Below are 22,539 nucleotides of genomic sequence, written 5' to 3'. Positions count from 1 at the left end.
TTGTAAAAACAAGCCTGAAGGCTTTGTGTCTCAATGCAAGGAGCATTTGTAATAAGTTGGATGAGTTAAATATGCAGATAGCTATTAATGATTATGATATAGTTGGGATCACGGAGACCTGGCTCCAGGGTGACCAAGACTGGGAGCTGAACATCCAGGGATATTCAATATTCAGGAGGGATAGACAGAAAGGAAAAGGAGGTGGGATAGCGTTGCTGGTTAGAGAGGAGATTAACGCAATGGAAAGGAAGAACATTAGCTTGGAGGATGTGGAATCGATATGGGTAGAGCTGCGAAACACTAAGGGGCAGAAAACGCTAGTGGGTGTTGCGTACAGGCCACCTAATAGTAGTAGTGGGGTTGGGGATGGCATCAAACAGGAAATTAGAAATGAATGCAGCAAAGGTAAAACAGTTATAATGGGTGACTTCAATCTACATATAGATTGGGTGAATCAAATTGGCAGGGGTGCTGAGGAAGAGAATTTCGTGGAATGGATGCGGGATCGTTTTCTAAACCAACATGTAGAGGAACCAACAAGAGGGCAGGCTATTCTAGACTGGGTATTGAGTAATGAAGAAGGGTTAGTTAGCAGTTTTGTTGTACGTGGACCCTTGGGCAAGAGTAACCATAATATGGTTGAGTTCTTCATTAGGATGGAGTGACATTGTTAATTCAGAAACTTTGAGGGTATGAGACGTGAATTGGGCAAGATTGACTGGCAATTGATTCTTAAACGGTTCACGGTGGATATGGCTCGATATGCAATTGAAGGCATTTAAAGATTGCATGGATGAACTACAACAATTTTGGCAAAATAATAAATCAGGGAAGGAAGTGCATCCGTGGATAACAAGGGAAATCAGGGATAGTATCAAAACAAAAGATGAAGCGTACAAATTAGCCAGAAAAAGCAACCTACCAGAGGACTGGGAGAAATTCAGTCCAGCAGAGGAGGACAAAGGGCTTAATTAGGAAAGGGAAAATAGATTATGAAAGAAAACTGGCAGGGAACATAAAAACTGACTGCAAATTTTTTAATAGATATGTGAAGAGAAGATTAGTTAAAAAAAATGTAGGTCCCTTGCAGTCAGAAACAGGTGAATTGATCAAGGACGTGGCAGACCAATTGAATAACTACTTTGGTTCCGTCTTCACTAAGGAAGACATAAATAGCCGGAAATAGCAGGGTACCGCTGGTCAAATGAGATGGAGGAACTGAGTGAAATCCAGGTTAGCCGGGAAGTGGTGTTAGGTAAATTGAATAGATTAAAGGCCGATAAATTCCCAGGGCCAGATAGGCTGCATCCCAGAGTACTTAAGGAAGTAGTCCCAGAAATAGTGGATGCATTAGTGATAATTTTTCAAAACTCTTTAGATTCTGGAGTAGTTCCTGAGGATTGGAGGGTGGCTAATGTAACCCCACTATTTAAAAAGGGAGGGAGAGAGAAAATGGGGAATTACAGACTAGTTAGTCTAACATTTGTAGTGGGGAAACTGCTAGAGTCAGTTATTAAAGATGGGAGAGCAGCACATTTGAAAAGTGGTGAAATCATTAGATACTCAGCATGGATTTACGAAAAGTAAATCATGTCTGACGAATCTTATAGAATTATTTGAGTATGTAACTAGTAGAGTGGATAAGGGAGAACCAGTGGATGTGTTATATCTGGACTTTCAGAAGGCTTTCGACAAGGTCCCACATCAGAGATTCGTATACAAACTTAAAACACACGGTATTGGGGGTTCAGTATTGATGTGGATAGAGAACTGGCTGGCAAACAGGAAGCAAAGAGTAACGGGTCTTTTTTCACAATGGCAGGCAGTGACTAGTGGAGTACCGCAAGGCTCAGTGCTGGGACCCCAGCTATTCACAATATATATTAATGATTTGGACGAGGGAATTGAATGCAACGTCTCCAAGTTTGCAGATGACACGAAGCTGGGGGGTAGTGTTAGCTGTGAGGAGGATGCTAGGAGGTTGCAAGATGACTTGGATAGGCTGGGTGAGTGGGCTAATGCATGGCAGGCAGTATAATGTGGATAAATTTGAGGTTATCCACTTTGGTGGCAAAAACAGGAAAGTGGACTATTATCTAAATGGTGGCCGATTAGAAAAAGGGGAGATGCAACGAGACCTGGGTGTCATGGTACACCAGTCATTGAAAGTAGGCATGCAGGTGCAGCAGGCAGTGAGGAAAGCGAGTGGTATGTTAGCATTCATAGCAAAAGGAATTGAGTATAGGAGCAGGGATGTTCTACTGCAGTTGTACAGGGTATTGGTGAGACCACACCTGGAGTATTGTGTACAGTTTTGGTCTCCAAATCTGAGGAAATACATTTTTGCCATAGAGGGAGTACAGAGAAGGTTCACCAGACTGATTCCTGGGATGTCAGGACTTTCATATGAAGAAAGACTGGATAGACTCGGCTTGTACTCGCTAGAATTTAGAAGATTGAGGGGGGATCTTATAGAAACTTACAAAGTTCTTAAGGGGTTGGACAGGCTAGATGCAGGAAGATTGTTCCCGATGTTGGGGAAGTCCAGAACAAGGGGTCACAGTTTAAGGATAAGGGGGAAATCTTTTAGGACCGAGATGAGGAAAACATTTTTCACACAAAGAGTGGTGAATCTCTGGAATTCTCTGCCACAGAAGGTAGTTGAGGCCAGTTCTTTGGCTATATTTAAGAGGGAGTTAGATGTGGCCCTTGTGGCTAAATGGATCAGGGGGTATGGAGAGAAGGCAGGTACAGGATACCGAGTTGGGTGATCAGCCATGATCATATTGAATGGCGGTGCAGGCTCGAAGGACCGAATGGCCTACTCCTGCACCTATTTTCTATGCTTCTATGGTAATTCTGAAGTGGGAATGATGGAAACAGTGTTTATCAATAAATGTTTTTTAATCTGGTGTGTACAAACTGGGTATCTTCATTGCTGTTCACAACACGTACATCTAATCTGAATGTCCAGTAATGTGGGTTTTGACACCTTTAAACATATTACCGAAAGAACATTTGCTGCAGTTATGTCCTTTGGCCATCTCGACAGTTAGTGTAATGTTTAACCTGTCCGATGGGTATAGTCAGTTTTAACTGCTATTATCATAAAATGCCTTTAGAAATTTCCTTGCAACCTGTATATTTTGTTATGGATAAATTATGTACAGAGTCTTTCCGTACCAATAGCTATACGACCCAAGCTATGGCCATGTCATGGTAATTTTCGGTCCACAGAAAACATGTTTGCATCAATCTGTAGTGTAAGTATGGGTAAGTATATATGTTACCATGGTCCAGGATTTATTGACAAAGGTTGAGCATACGCTGAATAATCCAACCATATTTTTGTTTGGAAGTGGAAAGAACTACTAGAAATTGCATTAATTGCAATGTATAAAACGAGTTGAGATATTGTATTATAATTTTGCTGCATGTCATTGTGGTAATATATTGGTGAATATGTTTAGTTTGTGAGTTATTTGAAGCAGAAATAATATGTGAATGTAGACAAAAGTGCTGGAGAAACTCTGCAGATGCGGCAGCATCTATGGAGCGAATGAAATAGGCAACGTTTCGGGCCGAAACCCTTATTCAGACTGATGGATTTCGGCCAGAAACGTCGCCGTTTTTCTTTTCTCCAGCACTTTTGTCTACCTTCGATTTTACAGCATCTGCTGTTCCTTCTTGAACATAATATGTGAATGCTTCATTGAGCATAATTCCGACTGGTAACTACGCACATCGTCCGAGCACATTATCGCACGCGTTGTGGCGGCTCCCAAGGGTCGGGCCATCCTGACTGTCGAACCCCTCGGCACGGGAGTGGTTCAGTCCGGAGGCGGCACTTAACCAGAGGGTTTCAAGGCAGGGGTTTGGGTGCCATCTTTCTCTCGTGTGGACTTCCCTACAACCGGGAGGAACACAAATAAAGGTGCCTCTCGAAATACCCGACTCCTCTCTTTCGTTTTGAGACCTACGCACCACATTGGTGACCCCGACGCTCCATTGTCGTCATGATGGAGAAAGCAGAAAGCGCTACCACCTCACAGACCGGCCAGGCCCTGTCTCTTGACGCCGTCTCGGTAAAATTGCCCACCTTCTGGACCACCCGGCCGCACATCTGGTTCCAGCAGGAGGAGGCCCAATTCAACCTGCGGGGCATCACAGTCGATGCCACCCGTTTCTATTACCTGGTGGGGGCCCTCGACCAGGACACGGTTGAAGAGATCATAAACTTCCTCGCAGCCCCTCCAGCCACCAATAAATACCTCGGCCTTAAGGAGCTCCTGCTCCAGATTTATGGACTCAGCAGGATGGAGCGTGCTGCCAGGCTCCTTCATATGGAGCGCCTAGGCGACCGACGGCCATCAAGCCTCCTAAAGGAGATGGTTGCTCTCCTGGATGGGCACATGCCATGCCTGCTGTTTTAGTATACTTACCTCCATCTGCTGCCAGCCTACATCCGTCTGCAGCTCACAGACACCTCCTTCGCCGACATCAGGGCCCTCGGGAGGCGCGCCGACGTGCTGTGGATGGCGCGCCCTGATGACGTCAACACGGTGGCCGTCAGCAGACATGGGACGCGCTGAGGACGACACGCCCTGATGATGTCAACGCACTGGCCGTCGGCAGGAGCACAGATGACGTCACCCTGGCAGCTCCCGATTTCCTCCGGTGGGGCGGGGGAGCTGTGGAAGGAGTGACAGATCCAGCCCGACGGCCCGTAAGATCGCCCCCACCCCCCCGGCCGTGTCAGGTACTGCACCTGCAGTCCAGTGCCAGCAAGCTGCAAGTGCCACCAACAGGAGCCAGCAAGCTCCAAGTACCACCAACATGAGGCGCTGGTGCTACTACCATCAGCGCTGGGGTGCTGCAGCACGAAAATGCTGCCAGCGTGCACGTTCCCTGGAAATGCCTGGGCCGGCTGCCAATAGTCCCCGCGGCGGCCGGCCAAATTCACCGCCTCTTCACCTGGGATCGGCGCACCGGGACGAGCTTCCTCGTCGATACTGGAGTGGAGCTCAGCGTCCTGCCCCCTTCACTGGCCGACATTCGTTCCGGCAAATGGCAGCCCCATCTGCACGTATGGAGCACGCATGGTCCTGGTCGTGTTCGGCTTCTGCCATTTCTCGTGGCGGTTCACCATTGCTGATCTCCCAGCCGTTGCTCGGGGCCGACTTCCTCCGGGCGCATTCCCTCCTGGTGGACGTCAGGCGTCAGCGCTTGGTCAGCGCCGCTACGATGGAGCCGATCACGTTACGTTTGGATCAGCCGGTGGGACGCCTCCTGTCGTCCATGGATTCCCGTTTCGCGCGGATCTTGGCCGCGTTCCCGGATATCCTGACCCCACAGTTTCGGTCATTGATCCCCAGTCACGGAGTGGTACATTTTATACAAACTACCGGCCCACCTATCCACGCACGAGCACGCCGACTGCCGCTGGATAAACTGCGTCTGGCACGGCAGGAATTCCGCACGATGGAGTCGTTTGGGATCCTCCGCCCTTCAAGCAGCCCATGGGCGTCCCCACTCCACATGGTCCCGAAGGCCAGCGGGGGCTGGCGACCTTGCGGGGATTACCGGCGGGTGAATGCCGCAACAACTGCGGATCGGTACCCCGTACCCCATATCCAGGATTTCACCGCCCATTTGGCTGGGGCTACAATATTTTCAAAAGTGGATCTGGTACGGGGTTATAACCAGATCCCGGTCCACCCGGAGGATGTACCCAAGACGGCGATCATCACGCCGTTCGGACTTTATGGGTTCACGCGGATGCCATTCGGCCTCAAGAACGCTGCGCAGGCTTTTCAACGCTTAATGGGCGGGATGAGTCGCGACCTCGATTTTGTGTTTGCTTACCTGGACGACATCCTGGTGGCCAGCCGCTCGCAGCAGGAGCACCGCGCCCACCTCCGGCAGCTCTGTCAGCGGCTCAGCGAGCATGGTTTGGCTATCAACCTCGCCAAGGCCGTTTTCGAGTAACTGAGATCGACTTCCTCAGGCATCATGTGACTTCACAAGGCGCGGTTCCCCTGCCGGACAGGGTCGACGCCATCCGTCGGTTTCCCTGCCCATGCACGGTGCGCGGCCTGCAGGAGTTTGTCGGGATGGTGGCATTTTACCATCGTTTTGTGCCATCTGCGGCCCACATCATGTGGCCGCTGTATCAACTTCTGGCAGGTGGGCAGCATAAGAACGTCGAATGGACCCACGAGGCAGTGGCAGCATTTGACGGCGCAAAGGAGGCCCTTGCTCCGGCCGTACTGTTGGCGCACCCGCGGGAAGATGCCCCGACTGCTCTCACGGTGGACGCCTCGGAGTCGGCGGTTGGTGCCGTGCTGGAGCAACTGACGAATGGAGGATGGCGGCCCCAGGCCTTCTTCAGCCGACACCTCAACCGCGCGCAGGCAAAATACAGCGCGTTCGATCGCGAGCTCCTGGCTCTGTACCTGGCAGTGCGCCACTTCCGCTACTTCCTGGAGGGCTGCCCGTTCACCGCCTACACGGACCACAAGCCGCTCACTTTCGCCCTGGCGAAAGTTTCCGACCCCTGGTCCGCACAACAGCAGTGGCAATTGGCCTACATTTCTGAATATACCACATCCAACCGCTAAGTAGAGGGGAAAGAGAACCGGGTGGCCGACGCATTGTCTCGCCCCGCAATCGACGCCGTTTTCGAGGTAGCGCCCGGAATTGACTATTTTGCCCTGGCGGAGGCCCAGCTCACGGACGGTGAGATGCCCGCCTACCGGACTGCCATCTCTGGCCTCTGCCTCGAGGATGTCCCTCTCGGCTCTGGAGGAGTGACGTTCCTGTGCGATGTATCGTCCGGTCAGCCGCGCCCCCATCGTCCCTGCCGCCTGGCACCGGAGGTTTTACGAGGTTATCCACGGACTGTCTCACCCATCGATCCGGGCGACAACGGCACTAGTGGCTGCTCGTTTCTTGTGGCACGGTCTGCACAAAGAGGTTGGTCACTGGGCTCGCACCTGCATTCCGTGCCAGACGGCGAAGATCCAGCACCATGTCCGTGCACCTCTCCAGGAGTTCGGTCTACCTCACCGGCGATTCGACCATCTCCACGTGGACATTGTGGGGCCTCTTCCGCCGCCCCGGGGCATCACCCACCTCCTCGCGATGGTGGACCGCTTCACGCGGTGGCCGGAGGCCATTCCGCTGGCCGACACTTCAACAGCTATGTGCGCTCGTGTGTTGTCCGCGCACCGGATTGCTCACTTTGGGGTGCCGACGCACATCTCCTCGGACCGGGGGCCACAATTCACCTCCGAGCTGTGGTCGGCCATGGCTTGCTTGCTCGGGGTGCGGCTGCACCACACCACGGCTTATCACCCGCAAGCTAACGGTCTGGTGGAGAGGTTCCACCGGCAGCTCAAGGCAGCGCTGAAGGCGCGACTCTCCGGCCCGGACTGGATGGACGAGTTGCCGTGGGTCATGTTGGGCATTCGGACTGCTCCTAAAGAGGACTTTAGCCCGGGGAGTTTCGTGCCGTCGGCGCCGGGGCAGCAGGGAATGCTCTCATCCACCTTAAAGCGCCTTCGTGAGCGAGTTGGCAGGCTCGCACCCGTCCCGATGACCCGCCATGGGACATTTCGCCCGCATGTGCCATCAGCCCTCCGGGACTGGCTATACGTTTTCCTGCGCCGTGATGCCTACCAGGTGCCACTCCAGAGGCCGTACGAGGGCCCGTTCCGGGTGCTGGAACACGGGCAGACGACCTCTGTGCTGGACATGGGGGGCCGGCCGGAGGCCGTGCCGATTGACCGGTTGAAGCCGGCGCACCTGGACATTGACCAGCCGGCGCTGGTTGCCCAACCTCGGCCTCGAGTGTGCCCCCCTTCACGGCTCCCTCCGCCTGTCACTCCACCTGTCCTTCCGCCGGTCCCTCGACCTATCCCTCGACCTGTCCCTCCACTTATGAATCCGCCAGCCCCACGATCGTCTGACTTCCGCATGCGGGCTGGCCGGGTCGTGCGCCCACCGGTACGTTTTGTGCCTCAGGTTCTGGGAGGGGGGGGGTTCTGTGGCAGGCTCCCAAGGGTCGGGCCATCCTAACTGTCGAACGCCTCGGCACGGGAGTGGTTCAGTCCGGAGGTGGCCCTTAACCAGAGGGTTTAAAGGCAGGGGTTTGGGTGCCATCTTTCTCTCGTGTGGACTTCCCTACAAACAGGAGGAACACAAATAAAGGTGCCTCTCGAAATACCTGACTGCTCTCTTTCGTTTCGAGACCTACGCACCACAGCGTCATGCAAACCGTCTTAAATGACCACCTAAACTGTCATTTGGCAACCTAAAAAGCTGTCAAGGTTGCCCGGCTGGCAACAGGGAAAAAAGGTTAAGTGAGAGCCCTGCACATGATCCATATCCATCCATTCCTCGCATAATCATGTGCCTGTCCAAAAGCCTCTTAAATGCCACTATTACATCTGCTTCCACCACCACCCCGGAGGCATGTTCCAGGCACTCATCTCCCTCTACACAAAATAAAATTGGTCTGCACATCTCCTTTCAACTTTGACACTCTCACATTAAAGCTTTACTTTCTTGTTTTTGATTTTTCAATCTTGGGAAAAAGGTTCTGATTATCTACACTATCTATGACTTTTATGATTTTATATATTTCTATCGGGGCTTCACAGCCTCTAAAGGGCCTGTCCCACCTAGGCACCTTTTTAGGCGATTACAGGCGACTAGGCTGTCGCTACAATTGATGTCGGGGTGTCGCCAGTATGGTCGTGAGTAGTCTCCTCAGTTGCCCAAAGAGTCGTAGCGTTTTTCTGGTCGCCGCTGGATTTTGAAATGTTCATAAATCTTCGGTGACAGTGTGCTTGACGTCAATGAGTGTAGCTCGACTTCTACTGACGTAGGTACTGTCGTCGGTTGTCACCAGGATGACATAGGTTGTCACCAGGTCACATAGGTTGTCACCGGTGCTGACTTCGGTGAATTCCATTGGCGACCACCTACGTCAACCAGCGATAGGTACCAGCGACTGAATTGTCTTACGTTGTCGCCGACAGGGTCGTAGCTTGTCCCGGGGTTGGCATAGGTTGTTGTAGGTGTGGTCCTAGGTGGACATCCTAATGGGTCGCCGGTAGCTTGACATCGACTAGGTTGTGGGTTGTTGTAGCTTGTCATAGACATTGTTGGAGGGGGTCCCAGTCACCGGTTTTTCGGCGACCTGCTACGACTATGACAGTCGCAGGCAGTCACCAAAAAAAATCACCTAATTGGGACAGGCCCTTAACACTACAGCAAAAACAAGCCAACCTATCCTTGTATCCTATAGTCTAATCCAGACAGAAACAAGGAACTGCAGATGCTGGTTTATAGAAACAAAGTGCTGGTGTAACTCAGTAGGTCCGGCAGCATCTCTGGAGATAAAAACTTAAAAAGGGTCAACCCGAAATGTCACCCATTTGTTTCTCCAGAGATGCTGCCTGTCCCACTGAGTTACTCCAACATTTTGTATCTATCTCTGGAGATAAAGGCTCGGTGATATTTTGGGTTGGGGCCCTTCTTCAGTTTTTCACAAGCCTCGGGAAACAAAATTCCAGATTTATAACTTCCAAAATAACTGCTAATAAGCCTAGGCTTTCCCCTAGAAATATAATCTACATTTCTAGAATGTCAAAGTGATGAAATAACTTTTCAACAATGGCCCTCTCAATCCCAACACACAAAATAGGGTAACATTTTCTGTGTTCCACTATCAAAACTAGGAAATTTGATTTCATTTTAATATGAGCAGCTCAGCCTAAGAAAACATGCACCAACTTCCAATTATATTTAATGACTAAAAAACGTAAGGTTATGAAGAACAAGATAAACACCAAAATTAGACTAAACAACAATCTCATACAAGGAATTAATAACAAGCATAATTTACCTTTAACATAATTGCCCCCTTGATTAATGTTGATAAATTAGAAACTTACCCAACCAATCCTACATCAGCTACCAGCTTCAAATCCATTCTTATGATTCCAGCTTGGCCCTTGGAAGGCAGAAAGTAAGTCTTAAATGACCCACCATGACCACCATGGGCTACAATTAACCGATCTCCTTTTTTATTTAGTTCACCTGGAGACAAAAAAAGGTTCAGTTTTTTAACAATAGCAACAGCAATTGCAACTTATTTATTTTAAAAATACTCATGGATCAAACATTCAAGACCAAACTATAGAGTGAATTATGTGCAGACAATAAATGCTGGTACTGTCAATTACAACCACATCCTATGAACAAACAAATAAGATGAAACCATACAAAAAAGACACACAGCAGGAAATTTTATCAGAACAAGTCCAGATGCTTTCCCTCAAAGTGAACATGTAACTGTTGTCATACTACTGTGCAACACATTCTGACCTTGGATGCTGTCTCTATGGAGTGTGCACGCTCTCCTGGTGACCACGTGGGTTTCATCTGGGTGCTCCAGTCCCTCCCACATCCCATAGATGTGCAGGTTTGTAGGTTAATTGGCCTCTCTAAATTGTCCCTATTGTGTATGGGGTGGATAAGAATATAGGGATAATATAGAACTAGTGTGATCGATGGTTGGTATGGGTTCAGTAGGCTGAAGGACCTGTTTCTATGCTGTATTTTTCAATCAATTTAATCAACATTAAAATAAAGTGAAATGGGGCAATAATCCAGGAAAATTGCTATTCTGGCACTAATAAAATCTCAAGGGTGCTACGTTATTGACATTTTACTATTCTCCTTGCATTTACCAACTAAATAATGTATGTTAGCTTATATTTATTTTATTAACTGTTCACTTGTATGTTCACTTACCTTATTTTTAAATGGTATCCTTCTTCAGCTATTGGATGTGAAATGTACAAAATTCATGGGTTATTCTGTACAAACTATGATTTATATGCAACACGTGGAACTACATAAATTGTAGTAGAAACGTTTTCTAGCAAATAAGAGAATTTGTAAAGGCTAATTTAACAATCTAATACAACTGGATAATTTGTACTTAAGAAAAATTCAGCAGAACTTGACTATAATCAATTTTGAATAAGATTTTTTACCTATTATTTTCCCATTATCATTAGTGATTGAAATTCCAGCTGGAGCATAAATTTCACAGTCTTCTCCCTTTGCTCCTTTAAGTGAGCGAATGCTAGAGATATGAAAGAGATACAATTAAAACATGGGAATATTCAACTATTCAAATTCTGAGAATCTTTATCGCCTAGATTACTTATAATGGCTTCCGATTTTTCCTCAATATTCTTAATGACATCCGTGTACTTTGAAGAAACTCAACTTACAGACATTTTAAGACCTGTATGATCCTCTATTTGATGCATTTTGTGTGGGCCATTATATTTAATATTCTTTTGTTTAGTATTTGTAATGATAAACATAAAATTGTAGGAACAAAACTTCCATTTCATCTTGTTTGTTATTTTCTCTCAACATTGCAACACCACAGCAGCCAAGCAATTTAAATTAATGTAAATCCTCCAAAATGGCATAGGAGCCAATTTAGGGATGAAGAATAAATGTCAGCATTGCTGACACCAACCCCAATTAATGAATAAATTACAATATTTTGTTTCCAGGAAATGATGAAACTGAACGATAACCATACTTGAAGTTAGAGATGAGGTTATATGCAATTTTTTTCCCACAAACTATTTTCACCATTGTGAGTCAATCTCTCAATGCTTGAAGAACGTTTTTGAGTGTACGGTATGTCCTTTTTATGCATTCTAGTTTTTAACTTATGATTTCAGTTCTTAAATTAATCAGATTATTTCAGCTTTAGGTTTTAGGTTTATTGTCACATGTACCGAGGTACACTGAAAAGCTTTGTTTTGCATGCTATTCAAACAGATCAGATATACCATACATAAATCTAATCAATTCAAACTAAAGTACAGAGGTTCATAAGTGATAGGAGCAGATTTAGGCCAATCAGCTCATCTGGTCTACTCCGCCATGGCTGATCTATTTTCCCCTCTTAACCCCATTCCCCTGCCTTCTCCCCATAACCCTTAACACCTGTACTAATCAAGAATATATCTATCTCTGCCTTAAAAATATCCATTGACGGCCTTCACAACCTTCTGTGGCAATGAATTCCACAGATTCACTACACTGACTAAAGAAATTCCTCGTCTTCTTAAAGGAACATCCTTTTATTCTGAGGCTATGAGCTCTGGTCGTAGATTCTCCCACTAGTGGAAACATCCTCTCCACATCCATGAATTGTTAATGAAATTGCCATACTACCAAGAGGAAATAATATATATTTTTAAATGCTGCTAAACAAATTTTATTCAACACTTTAATCTGGTGTGAGGATGGTTCAGTTGCCTGATCAGTTCAGTTTCAGCTGGAAAGAAACTGTCCCTGAATCCAGAGGTATGTGTTTTTAAGCGTCTGTACCTTTTGTCTGATGGGAGAGGGGAGAAGAGGGAGTGTCTAGGATAAGACTGGGGTGAGGCAGTGTGAAGTGTAGATGTAGCCCATGGAAGGGAGCTTGATTTGCATGATGGTCTACATGAAGTCCAAGAGTATAAGAATAGTAGATTACACTGAGTGAGTACAGACAATTCATCACGTTTCCGGTTCCACTTGTACCCTCCAGGTTCAAAGTTGTTAAAAATGTTAGTCTTAACTTGATCAGAAAGGCACATTGTCCTGGCGGGCTTATCCATAAATTTAAGGAGGATTTTACAAAGTTAGTTTTTGTGGCAGCTTTCAAGTGCCACGAGGTGCCGTTTCAAAAGTTACCTGCTGTTTTGTATGTAATTACATATTAATTTTTTGTATGTATGTATTTATATAAATCATACCTGCTGTTAACACCGACACCAGCTACAAAACGTTTATTTGGATATTTATCCTTGATCATCTTTAAGGTCATTCCATCTTGCGAAACAATGAAGACATTCCCACCATTCCCACCTTCACCTCCAAGTTTACGGAGCCCCATTCCACCACTCCCTCCACGGACATACACTCTAAGATTGTCAATGAAGTTGCCATACTGCAAAGTGGAAAAAAAATAAAAATTTTAATGCTGCTAAACAAATTCATGACTGATTTTATTCAAAATATTTACATTATTATTTATCATAGGTCAACATGATGAAATCTAACCTACTAGACAATGGAATTCATATATTCTATGTTGCATCAAAAGTTTAAAATGTCACTCCTTTTTATACTTAAGAGATTTGCATCTGCTTTCATAGGTTGCTCAGTTGCAAGGCAAGCCTTGCAACTGAGCAACCTATGAAAGCAGATGCAAATCTCTTAAGTATAAAGAGGAGTGACATTTTACCTAGCCAAACTAGATGTATGGGGAGCGGGGAGGGAATTAGATGAAAATGCAAGGACAGTCCAATACCAAAGCGTTGAATCCTTTATAATAAACTATTCTGAAGTAGCATTGTACAGTTAATACACAATGCATTTAACTTTCTAATTCTCAAACTGGGATTTAAAGGCGTAAAATTTAATTTATTACAAAAAAAACTCAGGGTGATGCAAAAATTGAAATAAAAACATTTGCAACTTTAGGACGTTCCACACAGACAATATTTTGTAACCAAGAAAGCATCTTTGAAGGGACAATCCTACTACACGTTAGGCACAATGATACCGTATAATCTGTTGTGGACCAACCGCATTGATGCGACAGCCAAGAAGGCACACAATGTCTCTATTTCCTGACGAAACGGAGGAAATTCAGAATATCTCCAATAACAGAGGGGAGGCTGCTTCCGACACTGGTGATGCTATCAAGCTTCTATACCTTATACTGTAGGGGAGCAGGGGAAAGGAATAATGAGCAGGGTGGGACGAGTCTTTGATTATGTTTGCTGCTTATCCAGCCAGGTGGGAAGTCTGGTCTGTGCGCTGGACTGGGCTACATCTACTACTATGCAATTTTCTTCTAGTTGTGGACAGAGCTGTTCCCAATCCAAGCTGTTATGCAACTCAACAGTATGGTTAAATAGTGTGTAGGCAAGGTTTTTGGCTGATACTTGTTTACACCAAAGATAGACACAAAATGTTGGAGTAACTCAGCAGGACAGGCAGCATCTCTGGAGAGAAGGAATGGGTGACATTTCGGGTCAAGATTTTTCTTCAGTCTGGCGAGCTGACCTCTACATGCTGAGGTCAGGCGCCAGCACTCAGACACCTCCTCCTACTTATCCTTAGACAATGACCCCACAGGTGAGCACCAGGCCATAATCTTGCAGACTCTTTCTGATTTCTGACGCTTTCAACAGCCTCCAGCCTTATTGTTCCCCAGCCCCACCTTCTCCCCAAAATCCATAAACAGAACAGCCCTGGCAGACACATTGTTTCTGCCTGCTCCTGTCCCACTGACTTCATTTCCACGTACCTCGACTCCATCCTATCCCCCCTGGTCCAATACCTCCCGAGTTGAAGTGATGTCCAAGACACCTCTCACGCCCTTCGTCACTTCAATTGCTTCCTTTTTCCAGGCCCCCATTCCCTCATCTTTACTGTGAGTTTGAAGAAAGGTCACCAATTCCTTCTCCCCAGAGTGTGGTTTAATAGCCCGTCATCCCAGTGGCTGCGACCATGCCCTATACTGTCCTATACATCCCCGTGGCTGCGACCATGCCCTATACTGCCCTATACATCCCAGTGGCTGCGACCATGCCCTATACTGCCCTATACATCCCAGTGGCTGCGACCATGCCCTATACATCCCAGTGGCGGCGACCATGCCCTATACTGCCCTATACACCCCAGTGGCTGCGACCATGCCCTATACACCCCAGTGGCTGCGACCATGCCCTATACATCCCAGTGGCTGCGACCATGCCCTATACTGTCCTATACATCCCAGTGGCTGCGACCATGCCCTATACTGTCCTATACATCCCAGTGGCTGCGACCATGCCCTATACATCCCAGTGGCTGCGACCATGCCCTATACACCCCAGTGGCTGCGACCATGCCCTATACATCCCAGTGGCTGCGACCATGCCCTATACTGTCCTATACATCCCAGTGGCTGCGACCATGCCCTATACTGTCCTATACATCTCAGTGACTGCGACCATGCCCTATACTGTCCTATACATCCCAGTGGCGGCGACCATGCCCTATACTGTCCTATACATCCCTGTGGCTGCGACCATGCCCTATACATCCCTGTGGCTGCGACCATGCCCTATACATCCCAGTGGCGGCGACCATGCCCTATACTGTCTATGGTCCCCGGTCTCGTGCCCGCCATTGTCCCCGGTGCCGCGCTCGTGCCCGCCATTGTCCCCGGTGCCGCGCTCGTACCCGCACCGCCCGCTCACGTCCCGGGCGCGCGCACTAACGGCCAAGCCCGAGCGACAAACGGAATCAAACCGCCGCACCTGCCGCAGCAGCGCGTGGCCGCACCGCACCATAGCAACCGCCACCGGAAACCGTCCCTCATAGCTCTCCCCCCTCCCACCCGCCCGCCCCCAAAACCCTTCATCCATCAAATTGAGAGGAATCATTCATTTATAACGATCCCCTCACCAAAATGTCCTTGATCCCATGCGCTGTGTTAATTTCTTCAACACGGTCAAACGTTTAAATAGAAGGGGAAACGTATAATTGTCTGTAGATATCGTCGGTGCGTCGTTTTACAAAACTCCGGAGACGACGTGACACCTATGTATTAGTTCCGGATTTGATGATCAGTCCGAGGGAGTAAAGGCTACTCGCCCCGCCCCGCCCCTCGTTAAATTGAAAACTGCCGGCTTTTCTTCCGCAAAAAAAATCTTTAATATGAATGGGACTTTCAGCACCGAGTGAAATGGTAATAACGCAACGTGTGGCAGCTATGTTAAGTGACGGATTAACATCACAGCACGAGATGACGTGATCTACATTCATAAGTTTTAGTTTAGTTCACGCACCATGTTGTTTCCAATAGTAACTTGTTACGGTATTGGGCAGTAAGATTAAATAAGGCTCAACATGAAGGTTTAGCTTCCAAACCTACTCTTTACCAGACTTACTAACAGTCACTGTCAGTCAAATTGAAGCGGAGATGCAATTCCACAAATACTGTTCGTCCATTGAGTTTCTCCAACAGTTTGTCCTTTTACTCAAATTCAAGTATTCATTTCCAAATTCAATGGCCATCACTCAATGTCTAGAATGTTAAAATATGATTAAAAAAGTGAAATAATTTATAATAGTAAAATGCATATTTTTTATTATCTATCTATCTATCTATCTATCTATCTATCTATCTATCTATCTATCTATCTATCTATCTATCTATCTATCTATCGTCTCACCTTGTTTCTGTGTGTGTATGTGTGTCTAAATCTGGTATTGTATCTTCGGCAAAACGGTACATGGTAGCGCTGAAAAATTTGCAGAACCGTAATCAGCAAAGTTTAATGTCGGTGGCACCAACATCACATTAAATCTTAGTGCAATTGCATTTTCTTAAAGTTTAAAATTACCTGCACAGTTGGTAGCTATGGGTGAGTGGTGGAATATTGCATTGGGGAACGGGTTGCATTGGGGGAATGGGTGAGTGGTGGAATCTTAAGTTGGGGAACGGGTTGCGTTGGGGGACCAGGCCTCCCGTGACACAGGGACCCAATGGGTGAGTGGTGGAATCTTACACTGGGGAATGGGTTGTGTTGGGGGACCAGGGCCCCTGTGTGGGGCAATGGGTGAGTGGTGGATTATTGCATTGGGGGAACAGGTGAGTAGTGGAAACAGGTTGCGTTGGGGAAATGGGTGAGTGGTGGATTATTGCATTGGGGATGGGGCCCAATGGGTCCCACTAGGTCTAGCGTACTATTTAAAAGTCTCTACATCTGCCTGTCTGTCTGTGATCTCAGGAGCTACGCCAAAAAGGTAAACAATAGCGTGAAAATTTTTGCAAAAGCTTTTTCTCGTATCTTCACATTTGATGTTATATTTCATGTTATTGATATTTAAGTTTAAAAAAAGCCAACTTTGAGAACTTTGAAAAGCCAACCTAGCAGCTACCAGTGATAATGTCACAATGGCATCTCACACTCCTCCAATCACAATGGAATCTCATTTACACAAGCTGCCATGATCATTCCGACAACCGAAAATGGCATCACAATGTGATCTCTGCTGCCAATACACAAGCTATGAGAGTTGACGGAGTGGGGGATGGGAGGAGAAGAAATGTTATTTAAAAATTGTCTTTACTGAGGGAGTGCGAAAAGGGAGACTGAGGGAGGGAGTGACTGAGGGTAGGGAAAGGGAAAAGGAGAGGAAGGGAGAGATGACAGAGAGATAATGGGATCAGCAGCTTCAAGGGGAGTAAGTAGAGAGTGAGATTTTTGCACCCCCTTCCCCATGTGGGAAGGATTGATTGGCTCAAAGGAGCGCCAACGCCAACCCAAAAGTCGAGTCCATTCATTGGCTCCGGGAAGCGCCGACTAACCCCCCACCCTCCCCCGAGTCAGGAGGTTAGGGAGAGGGGAGAGGTTATGGAGGGTAGGAGTGACTTGACAGTAGGGAGTGACTGAGGGTAGGGGAAAGGAGAGGGAGGGAGAGGTAAAGAAGGGAGTGGAGGAGAAGAGGAGGGGGTGAGGGGGAGGGAGTGTTGGGGGATGAGGGGAAATGAGCTGCACTTGCGTAGTTGGGGGCTATGGGTGAGTGGTGGAATATTGCGTTGGGCGAACGGGTTACGTTGGGGGAACAGGTGATGGGGTGATTGGCTCCGGGGTGAGCGCAGACGCTGCGTTCAGGGATCAGCCCTCCCATGTGATGCCCCCACCCGCGTTGGGGACAAGGCCCAACGGGTCCCACTTGGTCTAGTATCTATATACTTTTAAAACTCTTGTGTGTGTGTGTGTGGGTGTACGGCATTTTGCATTTGAAACGTATCTCCTCGAAAACCAGACGTAAAAAGGCGAAGATTCGTACAATTTTGGATTTAACTTACGATTTCATAAATGCACTCCTCTCGGTTAATTATTTCCCCAGATTTTGAATAAAGTTGTTCACAAAACTCACCCCCCCCCCCACCGCCACTGTGGATTAAAGGTGCAGAAAGATCGAGAAAGTTCTGCAGAACAAATATTCTACAGCTCGTGAAGCCCGGCCCCTCCCAGTTGTGGGTTTCTATAGTGTCAGAAGCCGGTGCTTCTGTGCTGTCAACGCTCGCTCCTGGGCAAATGAGCCTTGCCTTAGCGGCTTTAAACGGCTGTTGTCAGCTGGCAGTTATCAACGGCTGTTGATACCGCTATAGGATCTTTGCTCTCTACCCGTCACGGGATGATCGGCTGGAAGCCACGATCGGCTGGTCCCCCCCCCGCTGCTTTTCACTGTTCTCACATCGCTTTGTGCCTCGCTTGGGCTGTCGACTCTCTCTCTCTCTCTCTCTCTCTCTCTCTCTCTCTCTCTCTCTCTCTCCCCTCTCTCCCCCCCCTCTCCCCCCCTCTCTCCCCCCCTCCTCCCCTCTCCCCCTCTCCCCCTCTCTCTCCCTCCCCCTCTCGTCCTCCTCTCTCTCACTACCCCTCTCTCACCCTCCACTACCCCCTTCCCTCCACCTCCCCCCCTCCCTTCCCCTCACATCTCCCCCTCCCTTCCCACACCCTCTCCCCCTTCCCTTCCCCCCCTCAGCCACCATTCCCCCCTCTCTCCACCCATCTCTTGCTCCCCTCCCCGTTGCGTTGGGGAATGGGTGAATGGTGGAATATTGCATTGGGGGAGCAGACCCAAGGTGCCTGCACTTATAGAAACATAGAAAATAGGTGCAGGAGGAAGCCATTCGGCCCTTCGAGCCAGCACCGCCATTCATTGTGATCATGGCTGATCGTTCCCAATCAATTACTCGTGCCTGCCTTCTCCCCATATCCCTTGATTCCACTCGCCCCTAGAGCTCTATCTAACTCGCTCTTAAATACATCCAGTGATTCGGCCTCCACTGCCCTCTGTGGCAGGGAATTCCACAAATTCACAACTCTCTGGGTGAAAAAGTTTTTTCTCACCTCAGTCTTAAATGGCCTCCCCTTTACTCTAAGTGTGGCCCCTGGTTCTGGACTCGCCCAACATTGGGAACATTTTTCCTGCATCTAGCTTGTCCAGTCCTTTCATAATTTTATACGTTTCTATAAGATATCCCATCATCCTTCTAAACTCCAGTGAATACAAGCCTAGTCTTTTCAATCTTTCCTCATATGACAGTCCCGCCATCCCAGGGATCAATCTCGTGAACCTACACTGCACTGCCTCAATCACAAGGATGTCCTTCCTCAAATTAGGAGACCAAAACTGTACACAATATTCCAGATGTGGTCTTACCAGAGCCCTATACAACCGCAGAAGAACCTCTCTACTCCTGTACTGAAATCTTCTTGTTATGAAGGCCAACATTCCATTAGCTTTCTTCACTGCCTGCTGTACCTGCACGCCAACTTTCAGTGACCGGTGTACAAGGGCACCCAGGTCTTGCTGAACCTCCCCCTTACCTAATCTAACCCCATTGAGATAATAATCTGCCCCTTGTTTTTGCCACCAAAGTGGATAACCTCACATTTCATCTATATTATATTGCATCTGCCATGCATCTGCCCACTCACTCAACCTGTCCAGGTCACCCTGCAACCTCCTGACATCCTCTTCACAGTTCACACTGCCACCCAGCTTTGTGTCATCCGCAAACTTAGTAGTGTTGCTCCTAGTTCCCTCTTCCAAATCATTAATATATATGGTAAACAGTTGCGGCCCCAACACCGAGCCTTGCGGCACTCCACTCGCCACTGCCTGCCATTCTGAAAAGGACCCGTTCACTCTTACTCTTTGCTTCCTGTCTGTCAACCAATTTTCTATCCACGTCAACACCCTACCCCCAATACCATGTGCTCTAATTTTAGTCACTAGTCTCCCATGCGGGACCTTATCAAAGGCTTTCTGAAAGTCTAGATACACTACATCCACTGACTCCCCTTCATCCATTTTACTTATCACATCCTCAAAAAATTCCAGAAGATTAGTCAAGCATGATTTTCTTTACATAAATCCATGCTGACTTGGACTAATCCTTTTACTGCTATCCAAATGCCTCATTATTACCTCTTTAATAATTGACTCCAGCATCTTTCCCACCACCGAAGTCAGGCTAACTGGTCTGTAATTCCCCGTTTTCTCTCTCGCTCCTTTCTTGAAATGTGGGATAACATTAGCTATCCTCCAATCCACAGGACCTGAACCTGAATCTATTGAACATTGGAAAATGATCACCAATGCGTCCAGTATTTCTAGAGCCACCTCCCTGAGGATCCTGGGATGCAATCCATCAGGCCCAGGGGATTTATCATCCGTCATCCCATTAGCCTACCCAATACTATTTCTCGCCTAATGAAAATTTATTTCAGTTCCTCGACCCCCTTAGATCCTCTGTCCTCCAGTACTTCTGGGAGATTGTTTGTGTCTTCCTTAGTGAAGACAGATCTGAAGTACCTATTCAACTCTTTTGCCATTTCCTTGTTCCCCATAATAATTTCACCCATGTCTGCCTTCAAGGGACCCACATTTGACTTTGCTATTCTTTTTCCCTTAACATATCTAAAGAAGCTTTTACTGTCCTTCATTACATTCCTGGCCAGCTTCCCTTCGTACTTCATCTTTTCAGCCCGCATTGCTCGTTTTGTTTCCTTCTGTTGTCCTATGAAAGTTTCCAAATCCTCTGGCTTCCGGCTACTCTTTGCTGTGTTATACACCTTTTCTTTTAGTTTTATCCTTAACTTCTCTTGTGAGCCACGGTTGCCTCCTACTCCCCTTAGAATCTTTCTTCCGTTTTGGAAGATTATGCCCAGAAATTCCTGCCATTGTGTTCCACCGTCATTCCTGCTAGTATCCCGTCTACCTTGGTCAGCTCCTCTCTCATGCCTTCATAATCCCCTTTGTTCAACTGCATCACTGCCACTTCCGATTTAACCTTCTCAAATTGCAGATTAAAACTAATCATATTATGATCACTACCTCCAAGCGGTTCCTTTCCCTAGAGTTCTTTAATCATATCTGGTTCATTGGACAACACTAAATCCAGATTTGCCTTTTCTCTGGTGGGCTCCATTACAAGCTGCTCTGAGAATCCATCTCAGAGTCACTCGACAAACTCTCTTTCTTGGGGTCCTGAACCAACCTGATTTTCCCAGTCTACCTGCATATTGAAATCCCCCATCACCACAGTGGCATTACCTTTGTTACATGCCAGTTTTAACTCCTACTGCAACTTACACCCTACATCTGTGCTACTATTTCGGTGTCTGTAGATAACACTATTAGTGTCTTCTTGCCTTTGCAATTCCTCAACTCAATCCACAGTGACGCTACCTCGTCAGTCCCTATGTCTTCCCTCACAAGGGACTGAATTCCATTCCTCACCAGAAGAACTCCGTCCTTGACTATCCCATACGACATCGCTCCTCCCCCTCCCCCCCCCCCCCCCCCCCCCCCCCCCTTATTTACTTTAAAACCACCTGTGTCGCAGCGGCAAACCTGCCTGCCAGAATGACGGTTTCCCACATGTTAAGATGCAATCTGTCCCTTTTGTACAGTTCCCTCTTACTCCAAAACAGATCCCAGTGGTCTCAGAATCTAAATCCCTGCCCCCTGCACCAGTTCCTCAGCCACACATTCAGGTCCTGTATCTCCCGGTTCCTGCTCTCACCAGCAGGAGGAACTGGAATCAAACTGGAGATAACCATCCTGGAGGTCCTGCTTTTCAGGACTTTTCCGAGCTCTCTAAAATCACGCTTCAGAATATTCATCCCCTTCTTTCCGACATAGTTTGTGCCAACATGCACCACAACTTCCTTTGCCCTGGAGGATTTTCTGTACTCTGTTCGTGACATCCTGGATCCTGACACCCGGGAGGCAGCACACCATCCTCGAATCCCATTTGTTGCCGCAGAAATCCCTGTCCGTACCTCTCACAATGGAGTCTCCAACCACCACTGCGTTGCCTGACATCAGCCTCTTTGGTTTTGGCTCAACAGCACTTTTTGCTTCGCAAGCCAGTGCGCGGCTCAGTGCGTCAACGTCTTATGTCCAGACAGCTTCTAAGTGGGTGAACCTGTTCACAAGATGGACAACACCCGTGGACCTGTGCATTCCATGTTTACTTCCCTTTCACACTGTCACCCAATTTCTCTCTTCCAGTAGCTTAGGTGTAACAATCTTGCTGTAGGACTCGTCGAAAAATGACTCAGCCACTCGGACGAACCTGAGTTAATCCATTTGCTTCTCCAATTCCCCAACATGGTCCTTCAGGAGCTGTATCTGAATGTACTTCTCACACTTGTAGCAACCAGAGGCACCAGCGGTGTCCTTGACCTCCCACATACTGCAAGCATCGCATTGGACCAGCTTGCCTGACATCTCCTTCTTTCGTCTCTCCCTCTCCAGCGTATTGCGTAGTCTCCTCCCCTCAGCCTCCTCGCCGAAGACTCTCGAGCCAAAGACTCACACTTTACTCACAAGGCCGCTCCCCTAGAACAGCCTTGCTTACAT

The 22,539-nt window shown here is 47.6% G+C and overlaps 1 protein-coding gene across 5 annotated transcripts in view; it reads right to left on the bottom strand.

The window, feature by feature from the left end:
* The window catches only part of gtpbp10 (GTP-binding protein 10 (putative)), a 34,744-nt gene extending 19,075 nt beyond the window's left edge, over positions 1-15,669 (bottom strand). Inside the window, exons 1-4 of one of the 5 annotated variants that reach the window (XM_055655469.1) lie at positions 15,553-15,669; positions 12,846-13,039; positions 11,070-11,161; positions 9,963-10,107 (exon numbers count right to left, since the gene is read on the bottom strand). In XM_055655469.1, coding sequence (XP_055511444.1) covers positions 9,963-10,107; positions 11,070-11,161; positions 12,846-12,985 — 377 coding nt within the window. In that variant the 5' untranslated portion in view covers positions 12,986-13,039; positions 15,553-15,669. Of the gene's footprint in view, positions 1-9,962; positions 10,108-11,069; positions 11,162-12,845; positions 13,040-15,365; positions 15,473-15,552 lie in introns of those variants that run through there. The other 4 variants (XM_055655453.1, XM_055655461.1, XM_055655480.1 and 1 more) reach the window with 4 other exon arrangements.
* Between the last annotated feature and the right edge of the window lie 6,870 nt (positions 15,670-22,539).

Source organism: Leucoraja erinacea, chromosome 2, assembly GCF_028641065.1.
Source record: "Leucoraja erinacea ecotype New England chromosome 2, Leri_hhj_1, whole genome shotgun sequence".
Classification (NCBI taxonomy): domain Eukaryota; kingdom Metazoa; phylum Chordata; class Chondrichthyes; order Rajiformes; family Rajidae; genus Leucoraja; species Leucoraja erinaceus.
The sequence above is the reverse complement of the archived record's forward strand: the minus strand, read 5'-3'. Positions and strand labels throughout refer to the sequence as shown.